This window comes from Palaemon carinicauda, chromosome 31 (assembly GCF_036898095.1).
Source record: "Palaemon carinicauda isolate YSFRI2023 chromosome 31, ASM3689809v2, whole genome shotgun sequence".
NCBI lineage: Eukaryota > Metazoa > Arthropoda > Malacostraca > Decapoda > Palaemonidae > Palaemon > Palaemon carinicauda.
In genome coordinates, this window is record NC_090755.1 from 10,385,708 (window position 1) to 10,408,269 (window position 22,562).

Below are 22,562 nucleotides of genomic sequence, written 5' to 3' on the forward strand. Positions count from 1 at the left end.
AGGCCAGATGAACCGCCAACAGCTCCTTGCAATTGATGTGAAGTGTCCTTGGCTCCTGATTCCATGTTCCCGAGCACTCCTGTCCGTCCAAAGTCGCACCCCAGCCCGTGTCTGATGCGTCCGAGAAGAGACGGCGGTCGGGTTTCTGAACAGCCAAAGGTAGACCTTCCTTGAGAAGAAAGCTGTTCTTTCACCACGTGAGAGTAGACCTCCTCTCTTCGGAAACAGGAACTGAGACCGTCTCTAGCGTCATGTCCTTTATCCAGTGAGCAGCTAGATGATACTGAAGGGGGGGGGAGGTGGAGTCTCCCTAACTCGATGAACAGGGCCAGCGATGAAAGTGTCCCTGTTAGACTCATCCACTACCTGACTGAGCATCGGTTCCTTCTCAGCATGCTCTGGATGCATTCTAGGGCTTGGTAGATCCTTGGGGCCGACGGAAAAGCCCGAAAAGCTCGACTCTGAAGCTCCATACCCAGGAAGACAATGGTCTGGGATGGGACGAGCTGGGACTCCTCTAAATTGACCAGGAGGCCCAGTTCCTTGGTCAGATCCATAGTCCATCTGAGATTCTCCAGACAGCGACGACTTGTGGGAGCTCTTAAAAGCCAGTCGTCTGACGGAGCCGGACACAAGATCATGGTACTGCTGCACAGTCTGTGAACTGTCAACCATGGGGAAGCGAGGAAGTACAGCGACAACCCGAAACTGTCTAGACTGTCTGGGTAGTACAGACAACTCCTTATCGGGTTGCTGAGGTGCCGCACTGCGTCACAACAAGTCACCTCTGCTGGTTGTTGAACGTCTTCCCAGTGACACACTGACTCCGTAAACAAAAAATCCTCCAACAAGGACTAAGCTTGGACTGCATGTCTTGCAACAAAGCTCAAGGTCTATGGGAGCCGGTGTGGCAACAGACGGGGTTAGCGACTGAAGCGGAACCATTACCCTCCCTGGAAGCATGTTATGCTTAAATAAAAGTCCATAGGAGGCTAAGCAGCTTAAGGCTCCTCTCCAAATGACAGAGTCCTCAAGGGAATATCAGAAGGAGGGAGAAGCACTTTCTCATCTACAGGAACCATATCCGAGAAAAGCTAAGATCTCTCAGTGAGGGTTTCACTGGTGCAAAAGCAGCAGACCAGAAGGCAACGTTATGAAACTGCTTGACAGTCTTGTGAGTTGGCAACAACCAAAGATGTGTGACTGAGGAGCATGCGGTAAGGTATGCAGAGAATGCTGTAAGGTATGCAGAGCATGCTGTAAGGAATGCAGAGCATGTTGTAAGGTATGCAGAGCATGCTGTCTGCAGAGCATGCTGTAAGGTATGCAGAGCTTGTTGCATGGCATGCGGCTTATGCTGCATGGGATGAGGCTCATGCTGCATGGGATGAGGCTCATGCTGCATGGTATGAGGCTCATGCTGCATGGGATGAGGCTCATGCTGCAAGGGATGAGGCTCATGCCGCATGGGTTGAGGAGGATGCCGCATAGTATGAGGCTCCTGCCTCATGGGTTGAGGAGGTTGCCGCATAGCATGAGGCTCCTGCCTCATGGGTTGAGGAGGATGCCGCATAGCATGAGGCTCCTCATAGCATGAGGCTCCTGCCTCATGGGTTGAGGAGGATGCCGCATAGCATGAGGCTCCTGCCTCATGGGTTGAGGAGGATGCCGCAGAGCATGAGGCTCCTGCCTCATGGGTAGAGGAGGTTGCCGCATAGCATGAGGCTCCTGCCTCATGGGTTGAGGAGGATGCCGCATAGCATGAGGCTCCTCATAGCATGAGGCTCCTGCCTCATGGGTTGAGGAGGATGCCGCATAGCATGAGGCTCCTGCCTCATGGGTTGAGGAGGATGCCGCATAGCATGAGGCTCCTGCCTCATGGGAAGAGGAGGTTGCCGCATAGCATGAGGCTCCTGCCTCATGGGTTGAGGAGGATGCCGCATAGCATGAGGCTCCTGCTTCATGGGTTGAGGAGGTTGCCTCATAGTGCTGGAACCCGGCAACTCCCGATGCGGCAACTCACGCATGAAAGCAGGAGGCGCAGCAAGAACATGCGTCTGGCAGGGTGGACTGCGCATCGGAGGTGGAGCTCTCACAGGTGGAGGGTGGGAGCAGGCAGCCGCAGTATCTGCTGAGCGCACAACCTCGGCGGGTTGTAGGTTAACAGGCTGCATTGTCAACCTTCCAGCATGATACTCCTGTATGAAGGAGCAAGCTGAGACTGTATAGTCTGCAGCATGGACCACTAGGGTCTATGAAAGACAACAACAAACGGAGCTACTGTCCGTTGAGACTGAGGGTCTAAAACTGCTGGTGCGGCAACAGACGGAGTTACTGCCTGTTGCGGTACCACCTTGCCTCTCTGGGAGGTGTGCAGTTGTCGTACTGCAGCAAGTCCGAACTGACCCAGTGGCAGTGGCTACACCTAGGCCGTTGGACTTGCACGGAAGGGCCCGACTTGCACTTAAAAGCTGCAAGATTTGGTCCATGGTTTCTGCGAGAAACCTCTTCCGCAGACGAGGAATAAATGGGCTCTCTCGTCTTTGTGTGGGTGGGGTGATCACGTCGGCTACGTGAGTGGGTACACCCGAAACCACGGAGGGAAACGTCTGTTCGTCGATCAAGGCCTGATGAACCCATAAGTCCTTCGACATTACTTCTCCCCTGGGCTTGGGAGCTTGTAAGAGGTCCCAGACTAGGCGAACAACTGGCACGAACAGACGAACCCTCGAACGCAACACTGTAACACTTTGCGCTTATCACTTTATCACTTTTGATTTTCTGTTTGCACTTATTTCACTGAACTCGAAACTTTAAGTGGTTTGTACCTGAAACACGCAATTCTATCCTTCATTAAAAGTTAGTAATTGCGAAAACAGTATTACAATGTAACAGAAAAACATAATGACATAAAGAATTCAGTGGCTGGAAAAGAGACTAAACACTAGATCAAATAAACTACGTTTAAAACCTCTCACCGCATAAAGCCTGGGAACAAGAATAAAACTCTAGAAACGTTTACCTTCTTCCCCTAAAGAGACTAGGGAGAAGAGCAAAAACGATAACAACGTTACCCGCTTGAACGAAACGTTTATCCTCCTCTCTCTCCCTCCGTCTCTATCTCTCTCTCTCTCTCTCTTGACTTAGAACCTGAGAGATGAGCCCAATTATATCTATCGTTAAAACATATTATTGTTAAAGGAAAAAAAAACAAAGATTTCCCAAATAAAAAGTTCCTTTATTAGAATTAAAACCATTTAAGCTAAGAAAGAATGAACAAAACGCTAGAATCGGTTTACTCTTACTGCAACGTGAAACCGTGAATACTCTCTCTCTATCGTAACGATAGAGCGCAAGTTGAACGTTCTGAACGTCAACAACTGCGGAGACAAAACAAAACGTTAGTTCAACTTTGAAAACAGTACGAGACTATCAAAGAAATTCTTTCAAAAACATTAAAATTAAAATAGCATAAAATCTTAACAGGCAAAAACGATATGACGGGCTCAATGTAAATTAACTTCGGTTCCAAGAAAAGACCGCCTACTATTAGGAAAGGTCGCATATAAACAAACATAAAAATCAATTTTAATAAGTTTATAATAAAAGGAAATTAATCGAAGAGGCCTATAAAAGGCGGAGAGATATAAAATAAATCTATAACTTTGTTAAGCAAAATTAAGAAAGAGAGTCTATACTCTCTTCGACACCAACACTTCCGTCTAAGGGAAGGGTCGGCCATTTAAAAGTGAAAGAGAGTTCATACTCTCTTCGTCACCAAAATTAAATCAAATTAATTCCAAAAACTTGCTAAGCTAATGTTAAAGCTTCCTGAATAGCGAAGGCTAAACTCTAGAGCAAATACATCACCAAATCGTGAACAATAACTCCAGAATCAACAGCGTATCCAAGTAGGTCTAGCCGGTGGCACGACAGAGGAAAAATTGAGGTGGTGTTGACAAGAAGTACTGGAGTACCTGACCACAGATGGCGCTGTTGTGTACACCCCCACCTGTATAGCGATCGCTGGCGTATCCCGACCGTAGATTTCTGTCGGGCAACAGAGTTGACAGCTACATGATCATCGGGTAAGATTAATATTGAAAATTGTACTTTTACATCCTTGATTACTGTATACATACACAGTAATAAAGCAGCCTTCACTCCATGCTGTCTCTCTCCCTTTAGCTTGAATGTTGGCTGTGCCGGCAGAGCTAGCTATGCCGGCTGTATTACAGTTTATGTTTATACAGGTAGTCAGTATATTTGCAGTATAGGATTATACTGCAGATAGAAAACTATTGTATATATTATCCTAGCAGTTATTTTCCAATATATTTTGGGTATCCTTGCCCGGCTGCTGGTATTACACTTCTAACCCTAAAAGGGTAGAACCCACATCCTTGAGTTTCCCTGATCAGGAAACACTATGATTTAATATTGTAAGGTCACAGCAAACAGGCTGAGTGGGATATACAAATATATGTCTTTTATTCTTCCTACCCCCTAGTAGGGCGGCAGCCGGTAAGCTGCCGGCCACCATCACAGCCGAAATTATGTTGACTGAACTGTCCCTGGGGGTAACTTTGCTGGCAATATGCCGGCTAGAACTACAGTATATGACTATACAGTAGCCAGTATGTTTGCAATATAGATCATACTGAAAACAGAAAACTACAGTATATATTATACAGTACAGTAGTCTATAATTTTCCAACACTATCTTGGGTATCCTTGTGCAGACTTCTACTGGTACCGTTCCTATATACTTATGATTGTTCATACAATACATGTTAACCTTGAGGCCCCTTATCTACTGTCTAGAATGACTCTTCCCTGTAGGGGGCAGGAAGCACCAACATCGTTTATGTTTAGTGATGATGACGGATAACGGTAACGTCATTTGTCTCAGATGGTTCAAATGATCATAAAAATGTTGTCCCAAGGTTAAGGCACTCATGAAAATCTACAGATACATTAATGCTCTGGTATGCTTCCATCAGGACGACATGGCTTGAGCCCCAAAAATGGATTTTGACAGAAGCGAAAAATCTATTTTTGGGTGAGATGGCCGTGTCGTCCTGATGGACCCACCCTTCTTTTCTAAAAGAAAAGATCTTCACAGTATCCCTCCCGAAGTACTGTATCTTTAGCACCATGCTCAATGCTACAAGGAATGTCCGCCATCTTGGATATGGCGCTGTTGTGATACTCAATAGTAGTATGAGAACTAGGGTAACCTTGATACGGCTCCCCTCTTAATTCTGCCACTTTCCCCCTCGATGTGTAAACGCTATTAGGGGTGCAGATTGCTATGTGGCATGTCAAGAATACGTCCTCTGATATGCGATATCCTTGAGAGAAATTTAAGGATATTTGCGCCAGGAGTTAGAATTCTGGAGCCCTAAAGGTAAAATTCTCTGGGAATATCACTTTAGTACATATATCCATTAGGAAGCTACTTATAGGAACCTCCATCAGGACGACATGGCCATCTCACCCAAAAATAGATTTTTCGCTTCACTCAAAATCAGTTTTTCTCCAGCTCATTAGATTGAAATCCCAGGATCACCAGCAATAATTTTTCTGTATTTGATAATACAATAAACATGACAAATTCATAGATAATTTGTATTTTTCCTAACAATACAAATCTTAGCTATTTATTAGGGGTATTACTTTCGGCTGCGGAGGCATAAAAACAATTAGAATAGCGCCAACGTATCCCTGCGTGTCGTAAGAGGCGACTAAAAGGGACGGGATGTGGGGGGCTGGGAACCCCCTCTCCTGTATTATAATCATGTGACATATCAAAGAGGTGGAGCTGGGGGGAGAGTGACTGCTCCCCACACTCTAGTTTTGGGGTGTTTGAATGTGCGTGGATGTAGTACGATAAAGAGGAAAAGATGTGAGATTGGAAGTATGTTTAGGAATACAAGGATGAATATATTGGCTTTGTGTGAGACTAAGATAAAAGGGAAAGGTGAAGTGATGTTTGGTGAAATGTCTGGTAGTGTCTGGGATTAAAAGGGGAAGAGCAAGAGAAGGTGTGCCTTTATTGCTGAGTGAATGGATGACAGGTAAAGTAGTGGAATGGAAGGAGATATCATCTAGGTTAATGTGGGTAAGGGTTAGGTTGTGTAGGGGATGTTGGACCTTTGTCAGTGCATACGGGCCAAGTTGTGAGAAAAGTGAAGAGCGGAATGAGTTCCGGAATGAATTAACTAGGTGTGTAGAAGGCCTGGGTAGGAGGAATTATGTAGTTGTCATGGGTGACTTAAATGCTAGACTGGGCGCTGGAGGTGACTTAAATGCTAGAGTGGGCGCTGGAGAGGTAGGTGTCATTGGGAAGTATGGCGTACCAGGTGAAAATGAGTGTGGTGAGAGACTGGTAGATATGTGTTGAGCAAGAGATGGTGATAAGTTCTAGGAATCTAGATTTTTCAATAAGAAAAATAAAAACAAGTATACAAGGATAAGAGTGGCAGAAAGGGTGTTAATGGATTGTGTTGATAACTAAAAGAATGTTTGGAAGACTGAAAAACGTGCACGTATTTAGGGGTAGTAATGGTATGTCTGATAATTTTTCAGTGGAAGGAAAATTAGTTGTAGCAAAAGAGTGGGGGAATAGAGTAGGTGGATGTAAAAGGGAGCTAGTGAAGATTGAAGAGCTAATAAACCGGAGGTAAAAAGGAAATATCAAGAAAAGTTGAACACGACATATGACAAAGTGAAAGTAAGAGAAACTGGTAATTTAGAGGAGGAGTTGAAGTTAGTAAAAGAAAATTTTGTTGGGATTGAAAGTGATGTGTGCGGCAAGAAGTTTATCGGAGGCAGCATGAGGAAGGGCAGTGAATAATGGAATGAAGAAGTGAAGGTAAAAGTGGTGGAGAAAAAGAGGGCTTTTGAAGAATGGCTGCAAAGTAATAGTGTAGAGAAGTATGAAAGATATAGAGAGAAAAGTGTGAAAGCAAAGTGCAAGGTAAGTGAGGCAAGGAGGGCAGCTGACCTGAGGTGAGGCCAGGGATTGGGTGATTCATATGAAGAGAATAAGAAGTTTGGAAAAAAAGTGAAAAGAGTAAGGAAGGCTAGTTCAAGAATTGAAGAGGCAGTGAAATATGGAAATGGAAGGTTGTTAAAAGGAGAGGAGGCAAGGAAAAGGTGGGCGGAGTATTTTGAAAGTTTACTGAATGTTGAGGATAATAGGGAGGCAGATATAATTGCTGTTGCAGGTGTTGAGGTGCCGGTGATGGGAGATGAGAATGAGAGAGAGAGATTACAAGAAGAAGAGATTGTACCACTAAACAAGGGTAAGGGAGATGTGCATGAGTGTTGTAATTCAAGAGGTATTAGTTTGTTGAGTGTAGTTGGAAAAGTGTATGGTAGAGTACTGATTAATAGGATTAAGGATAAAACAGAGAATGCATTCTTAGAAGTACAGGGTGGTTTTAGAACAGGTAGGGGTTGTATGAATCAGATTTTTACAGTTAGGCAGATATGCGAGAAATATTTAGCAAAAGGTAAGGAGGTGTATGTTGCGTTTACGGATCTGGAGAAAGCGTATGATAGAGTTGATAGGGAAGCAATGTGGAATGTGATGAGGTTATATGGAGTTGGTGGAAGGTTGTTGCAAGCAGTGAAAAGTTTCTACAAAGGTAGTAAAGCATGTGTTAGGATGTTAACAGAAAATATTGTTATTCCTATTTCACCCCAGGAACTGCGTTTAACCTCTTATGGACAACACGTTAAATATGGATTCTGGTGTAGGGGAAGGCACAGGACAGTCTAAAACTTTTAGGAGTGGTCCAAGGCACGTGCCTGCCACTGCACCCAGGCCTAGACCTACATTTGGGGCCCAAGGATGACTGTGAACAGTAATAACCCCCCCCCCACAAGAGGTACGAGGGAGCGAAGATCAACAGGCAGTTTCGAACCCTAATAAGGTTCCACAGTCCCCCTTTCCCCTGGCAAACATCATCATCTTGCTTCTACTCCATTGCAACCAATCATTCACTTCTTGAAAAGATAAAGAGATTAGGTAGTTTGATATAAGGAGCGTTGTCTTATACATCAGTCAACGACAGCGACTCTTTGCCCACCCCCTATCCAACTGGATAACTGCACATCTGTACAAAGGATTTCCCTCTGTGAGGTTCCACATGTCCCAGGTCGGTGTATGGTTGTCCGACCGCACTGCCGTCATTATTAGGATACCAATAAACGCCTTCAGTTCCCTCAGGTCAATGTCCCTGAGGGCAACGTTGCCCCTATGATGGTAATGACTCCTCAATAGGGCAAGGTGTTCATTAGTACGCAAAACAACCTCGGCTAGCATGCAGTCGTTCAAAAAGAGCAAGAAAATGTCGGACACTTTGCTCGCTCCCAACGTGAGAGAAGTGGGACCCCCAGGCTCAATCCTTGGTGTGAACATATGGGGGAGGGTGGGATTTGGGTCTCTATGCCAAACAGTACCGTCGAGACCTTCAACCGATTCAGCATCTATCTGGGTGATTGCCGTCCCCCTGGCTGCCAAAACAAGGTAGGCATGGGTAGCCAGATCATCTAGAAACACTTTCCAACACTATAAAAATATAAGTTTTGCGACACTATTTGCCAATTTCTTACGGTAACATGACTAAGCAAAAAAATGCAAAACATAATAAAAAGGGGCACTTGATGAAAAATGGCAACGTGCTAATGGGGGGCATTTCAGAAAAAAAAATTTCATCCACGTGGTGGGCAAACAATCAAGGCACACTTTCTGACAAATAAACATCTAAATGAATCATTACTCTGTGAAAGTTCCTCACTACATAGTAATTTTGAAAGAAATGGGAAAAAACGTAAAAGTGGCAATCGCAGGAAAATCGAACACATACCAATATATTACACGGCATATCTGGCAAAAAAAAAAAAAAAAGATAGGCATGGGTAGCCAGACCATCTAGAAACCCTTTCCAATGCTAAAAAAATAAAAGTTTTGCGACACTATTTGCCAATTTCTTACGGTAACATGACTAAGCAAAAAAAATGCAAAACAAATAAAAAGGGGCACTCGCGGAAAAATGGCCAACATTCAATATATGGCATCTCAGATAAAAAAAATTTCATCCACGTGGTAGCCCTACCATCAAGACACACTTTCCAACAATTAACATGAAAAAAAACCAATACTATATGGCAATTCCTTACTACGTAGTAAATTTTCACAAATATTGAAAAAAAACAGTAATAGGCAACGCAGAAAAATAGCCCTTATACCAATATCTACGGCGTATCTGGCAAAAACAAAGTCACACATGGGTAGCCAGATCATCTATACACACTTTCAAACACTAAAAAAGCAAAAGTTTTGCGACACTATTTGGCAATTTCTTAGGGAAAAATGACTTGGACAAAAAATGCAAAAAATGAAAAAATGGCATTCGAGGAAAAATGGGCCTCGTGGTGATGTACGGCATTTCAGCTACAAAAAAAACCATGCACGTGGTAGCCAAACCATCCACCCAGACTTTCCACAACTGATAACCTATACAAGTTGCACCATTCTACGACAATTTCATAATACGTAATAACTTTGATAATTATGCAACTTACCTTAGAAGGGTAAACTCGGTCAGGCTCGACCCCGAGGCGTCTCAGAAATCTGGGAAGGAGTATAGCTACAGCGATGCACGTCTGGACACTACTAGAGCGTGTGGGCGAATGACCCGCTGCAGGTCGATCACCCACAAATTCAGTCAAGGGGGTGTGTCACGCGAGAAAAACATGTTTTGTTTTGACGCTCGGGGTCGCAGACGCCCCAGCATACCGTTCCAGGGTTATAGTGCAGAGTAAAGATACTTGCAAATAAATAAAAAGTAAAGGTTTCCATACTTACTTAGAACCTCAATATTTCCTAATCTTTCTGGTACAACTCGCGCTTCTGGAAAATTCAATTTGGAAGAGACTGGCTTTTCCTCTTCTTCTGTCCAAGACAAGTCCTGATGTTGCTCAATTGGTTCCTCTTTTACGATACGAAATGCTTCTTCTTTCATTTCCTCCTCTGACCAAGCTCGTACAGAGGATAAATCAAGTTCTTCTTTCTTGATGCATCCTGAGTCCATGGTTGAATCTGCATCACACTTTTCTTCAGCACTTTGGTCCTGTGAGAAAATAAATAGCGTTAATGAATCAGTATTCACATTCCATTTTAGGACTGTTATTAGAGTAGATCTTTTACATGTGCAAAACACCAATTTTTAAAAGTAATTTGTATTTCTCCTAACTATACAAACCCAAGTCATTCAAAAGGAGTATGCTTTCAGCCTGGGAGCAACTTTGGCCGTTTAAAATCACGAGGTGTCGGTAGTTACTGGCAGGTAGTAGGGAAGGAAACCCCCCCTCCCCCAACCCCCAACCAGTACACTGAGTAGCCACTTACACATTCACTTAGGGTTAAGGCAGGGAGTGACTCTTTAAAAAGACTTACGTAACGTAGGTATAGTTGAGAAAACTATATATTACCAGGTACTTTTAAAAATTGTGATTTGTTCCTACAAAAACAGACACATTAGTCTTTTAATAGGTCTTTTCTCCTTAAGAGGGAGGAAGCTACTGTACTTTAGCCAAATTGGCTCCTTTAAAATCCAGGAATTTCAATACACCCGCACCAGATAGAGAGTTAGAAGTGTTGACTACCACCACCTCCCGATACTTGAGAGTAGATTCCCACAGCACGGGATAGGTTTCCGTCTGCTGACAGACAATCGAGGAAAACCTCATATCCTCGGAGGGATATGATGTTACAAAAATGGCCATCATCCACTTCGCAAGGAGGATGGTGGATATTCTACAACTAACGTTTATACAATAACCCCTTGGTATGTAAGCTAACCCACACCAAAACTCGATCCAAAAAATTAAGGAACGACGGCTGCACCCACAGAGAGGGGAAGGAAAAAAGGCAAAAGGGCTAGACACGCCACCTCTAATTCAAGACCAAAATTGCAACCGTTACCTTAGACGAAATTCTTCTTGACATAGAGGGGGATAGATATGCAATAGAACAAGCTGAGCTACTACCACAGGTTACTATGAAAAAGTATCTAAAGACTTGTTGGTATAAATTACTCCCATGGATAGTGGACTGTGAAGGTTTCCTAGCACTTCCAGACTACGACCCTTAGCACTTGCACCACTGGCAGGGTCTTCCCGAAGGCTAGGGTAGATCCAATATGATATTTTCATAATAAAATAAATTTTTGAATATACTTACCCGCTGGTTATATAAGAGCTGAAGTCTCCTGACGACGTGGCAGAAATTCAAAATCTCGCACTATCGTAGATATGGCAGGTGTACATCCGCACCCTAGAGGTACCACAGGTGGAACTACACCCAGCCACTTCAGTTCTTCCAAGCCTCATAGCAATACCATAGGTAGTCTCTAGAGGGGAGGAGGGCGGGAGTTAAATTTATATAACCAGCGGGTAGGTATATTAAAAAATTTATTTTATGAAAATATAATTTTTAAATATAAAACTTACCCGCTAGTCATATAAGAGCTGACTGACACCCCTGGGTGGCGGGTCAGAGACAGCTACATATTGAAAGTTCACTTAAGCATTACAAAAAACACCTAACTTAAGCGGTTCTCACCTGATAAGGAAGCTGACAGCAATGGTACTCTGCCTCATTTCGTCCGCTATCCTTAGGAGATCCAGCGATCCACTCGGGGCTGATGATCTCTAGGAGCTGCCAAACGGTACAATCACCTATAACATGACAGGACCTCAACTAATACCCTTGTTCCGGGCGCACTCTAGGAACAAATTGACCACCTGACCAAACCAAAGATTGCGGAAGGCTGACGGCCAGCCTCCACAAACAACCATAACTTACGAGTTCCAAGAGCTAGAAAACGGGGTATTAGGAAAAGGGAACGTGGTGGTAGATCATTCACCTACTATCGCATTCGCTGCTACGAATGGACCCAACGTATAACAGTCCTCATAGAGAGTCTGAACATGTTTCAAATAATGTGATGCGAAAACTGACTTACTCCTACAAAAGGTTGTATCCATCAAACTTTGTAGACAACGATTCTTTTTAAAAGCTACTGAAGTCGCTACCGCTCTGACTTCATGTGTCTTTACTTTGAGAAGCCTCTGATCCGCTTCATCACACTGAGCGTGAGCCTCTCGAATTAACAGTCTTATGAAGAAAGACAAGGAATTCTTTGACATGGGCAGTGAAGGATTTCGGACTGCACACCACAAAGCGTCTGAGTCACCTCTCAGACTCTTCGTTCTGTCCACATACAGCCGTAATGCTCTTACTGGACAGAGCACCCTCTCCAACTCATCTCCCACCACATCATAAAGGTTAGGGATCTCGAAGGATTTGGGCCATGGCCGAGTAGGATTTTCGTTCTTAGCCAAAAACCCCAGTTGTAAAGAACCCATCCCGAAAACCATTGTTCCTGCTAAAAGCGTGTACTTCACTTACTCTTTTAGCGGTGGCTAGGCTAACCTGAAACAAAGTTTTCAAGGTTAAATCCTTAAAAGAAGCAGAGTGCAAAGGCTCAAACCTGTCACTCATGAGAAATTTATTTTCAGGTCCTTCAAACAGCAATCGACTGAGGAGGCTCTTATCAGCCAATCGTCCAGGTACAGAGAGACCCTGATTCCCTTCGAATGCAGCATGCTCGCTACATCTTCGTAAATAATAGAGGAGCCGTGCATAGTCCGAAACAAAGAGCCCTGAATTGGAAGACCTTGTTTCCGTCCATGAATCTCATAAAACGACTGCAGCTGGGATGAATTGGAATATGGAAATAGGTGTCTTGGAGGTCTATTGAGACCATCTAATCGTCTTTCCTAACCGCCGCCATAACCGTCTTCTGAGTTTCCATCGTAAACGTCGAATTCTGGACGTAGCCATTCAGAACACTTACGTCCAGAACCGACCTCCACTCCCCGGAAGTCTTGGGGACTAAGAAAAGGCGGTTGTAAAACCCCGAAGATGTTACATCCTGGACTTCCTCTATTACTTGCTTTTCTAGTAAAAGAAGCATCTGGAGACGCATGGCTTGCTTCTTCGGACCCTCTCTGTATTTGGGCGAAAGATCCACTGGATCTGAGACCAAAGGAGGAATAGCTAGGAAGGGGATCTAGTAACCCTTCTTCAACACTTGGACGGATCAGGGATCCGCTACATTCCTCTCCCAGGTCTTCCAGAAGTGAATCAACCTGGCACCCACTGCTGTCTGAAGGATAGGGCAGTCAGACTTTACCTCAGCCGGTTTTGTTTCTTCTGCTCCTAGGTTTCCTTGCGTCCGGTTTGACCCTTCTGGAGGGTATCCCACGAAAGGGCTGAGAAGGTCGAACCCCAGTAGAGACTTCCTTAGGTTTACGCGAAGCAAAAGTTGAAGGCAAAACTTTCCTCGCCGTATTGGTCACCAAATCATGCGTGGTCTTCTGAGTGAGAGCAGTGGCAACTTCCCCCACCAACTCTTGTGGAAATAAGGTGGTAGACAAAGGAGCAAATAGTAGCTCCGTTTTCTGGTAGGGAGAAACTCCTGCTGAGAGAAAAGAGCACATCATGGCCCTTTTCTTGAGGATTCCAGCTGTGAACAAGGCAGCTAACTCATTCAAGCCATCCCTCTCACCTTTGTCCAAGCACGACATCAAATGAACAAGGCCACTAGTGTCCGTGTCCTTCATATCTGAGACCCTCTTACTCAAAGCTCCCAAAGACCAGTCTAGGTAATTAAGTACTTCGAAGGCCCTGAACAGACCCTTAAGTAAATGATCGAACTCCGTCATTGACCACCAAACCTTTGTCTTCCTTAAGGCTAGACGACGAGACGAATCTACCAAACTTGAGAAATCCCTCTGGGCAGAGGAGGGAAATCCTAAGCCCAGCACTTCACCAGTCTCGTACCACACACTAGATTTAGAGGCTAATCTTGAAGGAGGAAAAGCAAAGGCAGATTTGCCAAGAGTTCTCTTAGAGTCCATCCAGGAACCCATTAACTTCAAGGCCCGTTTAGAAGACCGTGAAAGGACCAGCTTAGTATAAACCGGCACTTCGGTTGTTTTACCCAAGATAAACTCCGATGGGGGAGAAGGAGGGGCCACAGGGGTAAAATGATCAGGAAAAACTTCTGTAAGAATCAACATAAATTTCCGAAGGTCAACAGCATGTTGATAATGTTTCTCTTCCTCATTCTCAGAAACCTCCTCTAAAGGCTCGTCCACGTCAGACTTCTCTTCAAGTTCGTCTTCTGGCAGTGCAGCAACTGCTGCAGCCTGAACTGAAGGATTAACGTCTGAATGAGACCGCCTGTCAGAGTCAATAACTTCATCCAACTGAAGAGGGGAGGTCGAAGTTGACTGATGAGAGACCTGGATGGGTCGACGCTCGCCGTCAAAAGCCAACTGTCGCGTATCGTCCCGAGAACGCTTAGAATCTGCTGGCTGTTGTACCGACCGACGTTTGGAATCAGACGTCAACTGCCGAGAGTCGACGCGAGGACGCATAGCGTCCGCTAGCTGTTGACGCGGACGATCTCTGCCGTCAAACGATGACTGTTGATGGTCGTCTCGTGGACGCCTAGCGCCCAAATGTTGTTGACGCTGCCGCTTCACTGGGTCAAAAGTTGGCTGCAGAGAATCTTCGTGGCAACGCATTGCGTCCAATTGTCAACGCCGGTGTTCTTTCTCACGTACGGAAGTCGAAATTTGATTAGCAAGAACTCTCTGACGTGACTCATCTATATCAACCTGGTGCGACAACTGGTCTGACGTCTGACGCCCAATCGTACTGCCAACACCCGGTTGATAAGAATCCATAAACGACGAGAGCTGTTTTTTCATATATAAAAGCATAGACCACTTAGGATCTTCAGTTAAGACATTTGACTCCTTCCTTGACGGTAAAACAGAATCATCATCACCACGCTTTTCGGGTGACAAAAGCCATTCTAAGGGGAGAGGTGACACATGAATCGTAACATTGGCCATAGAAACAAATTCAGTCGGAAAGTATTTTCTCTACTCGAATACCGTGATCTGGACGCTTCGCAGGAGTACAAGTGACGAGAGAACGGAAATGCTCAGGGGAATCCCAAGTACTACAGCCTGGACGAGCAGGCGATTCCGGACGCTGAGCAACCGCATGCGATCTCTTAAGTGGTCTAGACGCTCGCCGCCACATCTCACTACCTGAACCTTCATCGGGGGACAGGGATAACGTACCAACCTCACCTTTCCTACGATGAGGGTGAACGACCTGTGATACGGCAACAGGAACGTTCGAGGGAACGTCTGCACGATTGATGACGCTTCTCGTTCCCTTTAACCGATCGATTTTACTTCTCCCATGGGTTCGAGAGCTCGAAAGAGGTCTTAGGCTAGGTGAACGACAAGATCGTGCAGACGCGTCCTCCACAACACTGAACACATTAGAAAAACTTTCCACAGTTCCGACAGTTTCACAATTTTTCAGCACAAAAAAATTTTATTTCTATCAGCCGATAATGACTCAACTTTTTTACCGAGAGCCAGAATCGCGGTAAACATATCTTTCATAGATGGTTCCTGATCTACCACTACAATGGAAGGAATAGGATTAGGAATATTAACATTAGTTAAGGCTACCTCAACAGATCGTGAAGAACTACGCCTAACTCTATCCCTCTCAAGTCTCCTAACATAACGCTCGTATGTTACCCATTCATCATCCGTTAATGAAAATAAAAGAATGAATGAATGATTTAAAGTTTTCAGGCATCTTGACAGCGTTAATGAAAAACATTCATTACATCTATTATCAAAAGAAAAAGGTTTTCCCCTACTTTTAACACAAATATCGTATGGATCAACAGACCCTTTAGGGAGTCGAGTATGACACCCTTCACTAACACACTTACGAATAGTAGGGGAAGGGTCGGCCATTTTGAATGGTTAAGAGAAAGACCGACAACCAAAAAACAAAGGAAATATTAATAAATATAACCACAAACAAAAGGATTTCAAGATTAAATGAAAGAGAAAATGATTAACGATAGTTCAAACTCAAAGAAAACGTTGCACATCACCAAACAACTTCCCAACAGAGTAAGACAGCGAGAGCGAACTTCAATATGACAGCCAGCTATGGCGGCAGAAGAAGAACTGAAGTGGCTGGGTGTAGTTCCACCTGTGATACCGCTAGGGCGCGGTTGTACACCTGCCATATCTACGATAGTGCGAGATTTTGAATTTCTGCCACGGCGTCAGGAGACTTCAGCTCTTATATAACCAGCGGGTAAGTTTTATATTTAAAAATTCTAGTTTCATGTGATCGAGTTTGGAATGGTCACTCGTGGAAGCCTGTGTCCGATTGTTTCCATGAAGCCAGAATGAAACCATTTCAGGATTTCACATTACTCCCCAACTGAAGAAGATTGTGTTACCTTGCCAGTAGTGAAGCAAAAACAGGGTCTACTAAGAATACGGGGGGTTACGATCCAACTTTGTAACTAGGTAAGGACACACCTCACAGGTTAGGTTAATGAGGAAAAATATGCGGTGTCAATTCTCTTTAGTAAGGGAGATTTGCAGACTCACATGGGTGCAGTTTTAGCTTGGAAAAGTTTCCTGATCGCTGACTGGTCTGACAAGATAATTCTAACCAATCAGATGGTGGTTAAGTTGAAACTGAAGGGGGTGATAAAAAAACATCTCCAAGAGGAAACTAAAGGGAAGTACATCAATCCATTTCAAAATTTAGCGTAATTTCATTAATATCGGCAATTATGGCGGAAATGCTCTCCGTTTAGTGTAAAGATTTTGTTCATATGAAATTTAAAAAATAATAGCGAAATAATGCCTCAAAGGTCCGCGTCCGACTCAATTTTTAATTTTAGGGAAGGGCGTCACTTTTTCCACTGCAAAGCTTCTGTAAAGATTACCCCCCCCCCCAAAAGGAGACTGTCAATCATAAGGTAAGGAATTAATAAAGATATAGTTTTTCATAACTGAAGGAATTATTTGTGATTTACTTTTAGTTTGTGACCTGGGGAGTGGGGGGGTCCGACTAGTGGTTGTGACCTGGGGAGTGGGGGGGGGTCCGACTAGCGGTTGTGACCTGGGGAGTGGGGGGGTCCGACTAGCGGTTGTGACCTGGGGAGTGGGGGGGGGTCCGACTAGCGGTTGTGACCTGGGGAGTGGGGGGGGGTCCGACTAGCGGTTGTGACCTGGGGAGTGGGGGGGTCCGACTAGCGGTTGTGACCTGGGGATGGGGGTCCAGGGGCTTGCCCACCAGCTAGGGGTTGTGACCTGGGAAGGGGGGTCCGGGGGGCTTGCCCCCAGCTATGGATTGTGACCTGGGAACTAAAAGGTTAGGCTAGGTCGGCTTGTTAGGTTCTGTACCCTTTAACAAATCTCAAAAGTTAAATAATCGCGTTTCGGCCTATTTTCAGCCACTTACGTGAACCATATTTTTTTCCAACTGATTATCTTGTGCTTATTTTGCATTTCTGACCATTATTATTGCTGCAAATTACACGTTTATGACATTTCCACACTCCAAAAAAACCCAGTTTCCCACTACTAACCTAGTAGTTCCCAGGTCACAACCCCTACCGGGGGGGGGGGGGGGCAAGACACCCTAAGAACCGCCCTTCCCAGGTCACAGCCCCGAGCAACCAGGACCCCCTTCCCAGGTCACAACCGTTAGCTGGACACCCTCTTCCCAGGTCACAAACTAAAAGTAAATCACAAATAAATCCTTCCATAATGAAAAAAAAAATCACAACTAGTTCCTTACCTTATGATTGACATCGTTGCCTTTTTTGTTTTCATGGCAATCATTACAAAATCTTTGCAGTAGAAAATGTGCTGGCCCTCCCTGAAAATTAAGTCAGATTCGGACCTTTCAGGAATCACTTCGCTGTTATTTTTTTATTTCACATGAGTAACAATAGCTTTACACTGAACAGAGAGCATTTCCATCACAATCAATTGCCGACATAAACGTAATTACACTAATTTTGAGATAGATTGATGTACTTCCCTTAAGCTCACTCTTCGAGACATCTTTACAAGATGGTGGCTAACTTAAAACTGAAGGCAAAGGTGGGGTAAAAATGGCTGTTATAGAACAACATCCGGGAACTTAACCCTGGACAGGTAAGCTGGGTCGTACGCGACCCCTACAGCATGTTCAAAACCTGTTTTTTCCCCATAAATCATCAGCTGTCTCGAATATGGAAGTGATCGACCTGCAAGGGGTGACTAGTCTACATGCCATTGTCTGCTTTAGGACTGATTTTCGTCTAACTTCCCTCCTTCCCCGTTTTTTTTACACCCCCAGGGGTCGACCTCGACCCTGAAATACCTTTATAGGGGTAAGTGATCAATCAGCAAAGTTATTACATATTTATAAATTGTCAACAGTGTTGATACTTGTTTGGTTCTTTATAGTTGGAAAGTGTGGGTGGATGGTGTGTCTACCACTTGCATGACATTGGTTTTGGCTTAGATGCCATATATTGCCATGAGGTCCATTTTCCCTCAAATGCTAATTTCTGATTTTTTTTTATTTTTTGCAAATTTCTGATTTTTTTTCTATTTATTTTGAATTTATCTTCAATAATGGCCAGCAGGCAGTATTCCCTCAGCATGGATGTCATCAACACACTTCTAATGGAGTTAAAAAGAGATGTTGATGATAATATGGAGCTTGCAACCTCATGTGTTTGATATTTATTTCTCTGATAATTTCACCTTCGTATTTGTCAATATTTTTCTTGTGTATTAGGTACTTGAAATTGATTTATATAGTGTTTTATTATTATTATCATCATTATTATTATTATAGATCCTAGTTTATGTAGGCTATATATAATAATTTGATATAATTTTACTTTTTATTGGTCAGCAGTTTCTTATTTTGATTTCATTTTACTTTGATTGGCTACCGATTTGCTATTTGATATCCTTTTACTTTTATTAGCTACTAATTCTATTTTCTCTTGCTGTAAGTATGGTATCAATTTTGTGTTGGTCACATCAAGCTTCCTGAAAGGACTCACTGTCATATCTGCCCACCTAAGACTGACCACATGACAAACACCACTTGTTTGAGGAGCAGGAAGCCTGTTTGTCTATAGCTTCAAACTGTCTTGTATCTGAACTGTACCTGATAGTTATAGCTAGGTTGAATCATGAAACTTTCTTTTTTTACTACTTGTTTGTATAAATACGGAAATTTTAATCTTTACAAAATAGATATCACCCATTTTTTTATCTAAAATTTATTTCAAAGAATTTAAATTTTATATGATAAAAATAATTGCCAGACATCCAGAAAGCCATCATATCAGTTTTATTCCAATCCACAAATAATTAGATAAATAAATAACACCTTGAAATTTACATACCCATTCTCCATTTCAAGTGGTAGATTGGGCTGTAAGAGTTGTTGCGGTCTGCGGCCATTTTGTTGACATACCCGAAAGGTAAGTTGGCATATCTCTATATATTCTTGTTCTGTATAGAATTTGTGATATTTTGGTATATTTTAAGGCATAAATATATTTTATAGGAGATACAGTGGAACCTCTACATTCGAACGTATCTACATCCGAATTTTCCAACATCCGAAGTAAAATTCGAGCAAATTTTTGACTCTACACCCGAATTTTATTTCGACACACGAAGTAGCAATTTTCGTCGTACCGGTTGTATCCGAATTTTTCGACACGCGAAGTACAATTCGAACACGTTCCGACTCTACAGTACACCCGAATGTTTTTTTCGACACCCGAAGTAAACAATACTCGTACGCGAAGTCTGTGCTCATAGCGCCTGAAGTGTTTTTTATTTCCGCCGATAGAAGGCAGCACATCGACCTCGGAGGGACGCTCAATTAGCGCGGCTTGGGTCAGTCCTCTGTTCTCGTCGGCTTCTTGCGGTTGTGCTCTGTGCGTTCTGATATTAACTGTGATTTTTTACGTGCATTCATTAACGATAATTTACGTAAATCATGGGTCCTAAAAGGCTTAGTTTTGCCAGTGGTAGTGGTGAGAAAAGGAAGAAGGAAATGCTTTCTATAGAAATTAAGCAGGAAATTATTGAAAAACATGAGCGTGGCATCCGCGTGAGTGAACTTGCTAAACAGTATGGCCGTAATATGTCGACGATCTCGACAATCCTTAAACAGAAGGAAGCTATTAAAGCAGTGAAACCTTCTAAGGAGATCACTATAATTTCCAAACGCCGTACCCCTATCATAGAAGAGATGGAACGACTTCTACTAGTGTGGATTAAGGATAGAGAGATCGTTGGCGACACCATCACCGAAACCGTTATCTGCGAGAAGGCGCACGCCATCTTTACGGACTTGAAGGAGGAGAGCTCTGGGGGTGATGCTGGGGAGAGTTCAACCGAACCTTCCTCAGATGATTTCAAGGCATCTCGTGGCTGGTTCGAGAAATTTAAGAAACGGTCCGGGATTCATTCAGTTGTTCGCCACGGAGAGGCTGCTAGTGCGGACACAAAAGGCTGCAGCTGACTTTGTTAAGAAATTCAAAAATATCGTAAAGGAAGAAGGCTACGTAGAGCAGCAGGTGTTCAATTGTGATGAAACCAGGCTGTTTTGGAAGAAGATGCCGAGTCGAACCTACATCACTGCTGAAGAGAAGAAATTGCCTGGGCATAAGCCAATGAAGGATCGGTTGACTCTTGCTCTATGTGCCAACCCTAGCGGGGACTTTAAAGTCAAGCCCTTGCTTGTTTACCATTCGGAGAACCCTAGGGCCTTTAAAGCACACAACGTCGATAAGGATCAGCTTCATGTTTTCTGGCGATCCAACTCGAAGGCCTGGGTCACTAGGCAATTCTTTGTGCAATGGGTAAACCAAGTTTTCGGTCCTTCTGTGAAGAAGTATCTTCATGAGCAGAAATTGCCTTTAAAGTGCCTGCTATGCCTTGACAATGCACCCGCTCACCCCCCCCAGACTTGAAGATGATATCTTCGATGAATTTAAGTTCATAAAGGTGCTGTATCTTCCACCAAATACCACCTCTATCCTCCAGCCCATGGACCAGCAAGTCATCTCTAATTTTAAGAAGCTGTACACCAAGCACTTATTCAAGCAGTGCTTTAATGTCACGCAAAGCACCAACTTAACTTTGCGTGAATTTTGGAGGGGCCACTTCAATATCGTGCACTGCTTAAAGATCATTGATCAGGCTTGGGTGGGATTAACTCGACGGACCCTCAATTCTGCATGGAAGAAGCTGTGGCCTGATGCAGTTTCTCCCCGAGATTTCGAGGATTTTGACCCCGAACCTGATCCCGTGGTCGGTGCAGCGGAAGCCGTAGAGGAAATAGTCTCCCTTGGCAAGTCCATGGGTCTGGAGGTCAACGCAGATGACGTTACGGAACTCGTCGCCGAACATCACGACGAACTTACCACGGATGAGCTCAAGGAACTCCATGCTATGTCGGAGCACATGAGTGATGACGAGGAAGAGAGCGAGGAGGTAGAACATGTGTTAGGTTCAGCGCAAATAAAAGAGGTGTTAGGAAAATATCAAGACGTGGTCGACTTCATCGACAAATACCATCCAAAGAAATTGCAGGTTTGTCGTGTAGTTTCTCAATTCGATGATGTTTGCCTAACGCACTTTCGAAACATTCTGAAAAGCCGTACGAAGCAATTATCTATCGATGCTTTCTTTAAAAAAACTGCGAAGCGAACTCGCGATGAAGAGGATGTAAGTGAACCGAAGAAAACGGCAAAGAGTGAAGAGGAAGAAAGTGAAACACAGAAAACGGAAAAGAGTGAAGCAAAAGAAATTCAGTCAATTTTAAATGTAAGTGATAGTGATTAAAATTACGTAATCATCAAAAAGAAAAAAAGAAAATGTAAAAAAAAAAATATAAAATATATAAAAAAAAAAATTAAGCTAAGTTATGTTAAAGTTCACTTAGTGTAAGTTAGAATAAGTTACGGTAGTGTTACGTTTATCGTAGTTAACCTCTCTACCTCCTCGCCGTCCGTCCGTCTCCTCTCTCCTCTCTGCGTAGCGAAGACGAACAACACCTGCGCTGAAGTTTCTAAGGTAAAGTGACACTAAAAACCCGTTTCTTATTTATCATTTTTTGCTAATTCTTCTTATTTACATGTCTATTCTTCTTATTTACATGTCTATTATCTAATTTAGTGTTCATTATTCTCATGGGAAAATTATGTGTAGTGGTTTATTAAGAAGTTATCATAGGTTTTTGGGCTCAACCACGGATTAATCCTATTTCAATGTATTCTTATGGGAAAATTCGTTTCGACATCCGAACAATTTCTGGAACGGATTAAATTCGTATGTAGAGGTTCCACTGTACAAGGATTTTCATAAGAAAATTACATTGTGAAACTAGGCCGTCAAAAAATGACCTTTAGATTTCGCCCCTGATATAACAGTAAATTACATCTTAGTGCACATTTTATTATGTATTTCTGTTCTAGGATAATATGAGTTTATTCTATAAAGAGATTAGCCTCTTCCTATTTCATTTAGGTACCAGAAAA

The 22,562-nt window shown here is 43.5% G+C and overlaps 1 protein-coding gene across 4 annotated transcripts in view; it reads right to left on the reverse strand.

Moving 5' to 3' along the window:
• LOC137624266 (piggyBac transposable element-derived protein 3-like) overlaps positions 1-22,562 on the reverse strand; it is a 153,445-nt gene that overhangs the window by 55,286 nt on the left and 75,597 nt on the right. For all 4 annotated transcript variants that reach the window (XM_068354805.1, XM_068354802.1, XM_068354804.1 and 1 more), the window contains exon 2: positions 9,881-10,145. In XM_068354805.1, coding sequence (XP_068210906.1) covers positions 9,881-10,145 — 265 coding nt within the window. The remainder of the gene's footprint in view (positions 1-9,880; positions 10,146-22,562) is intronic.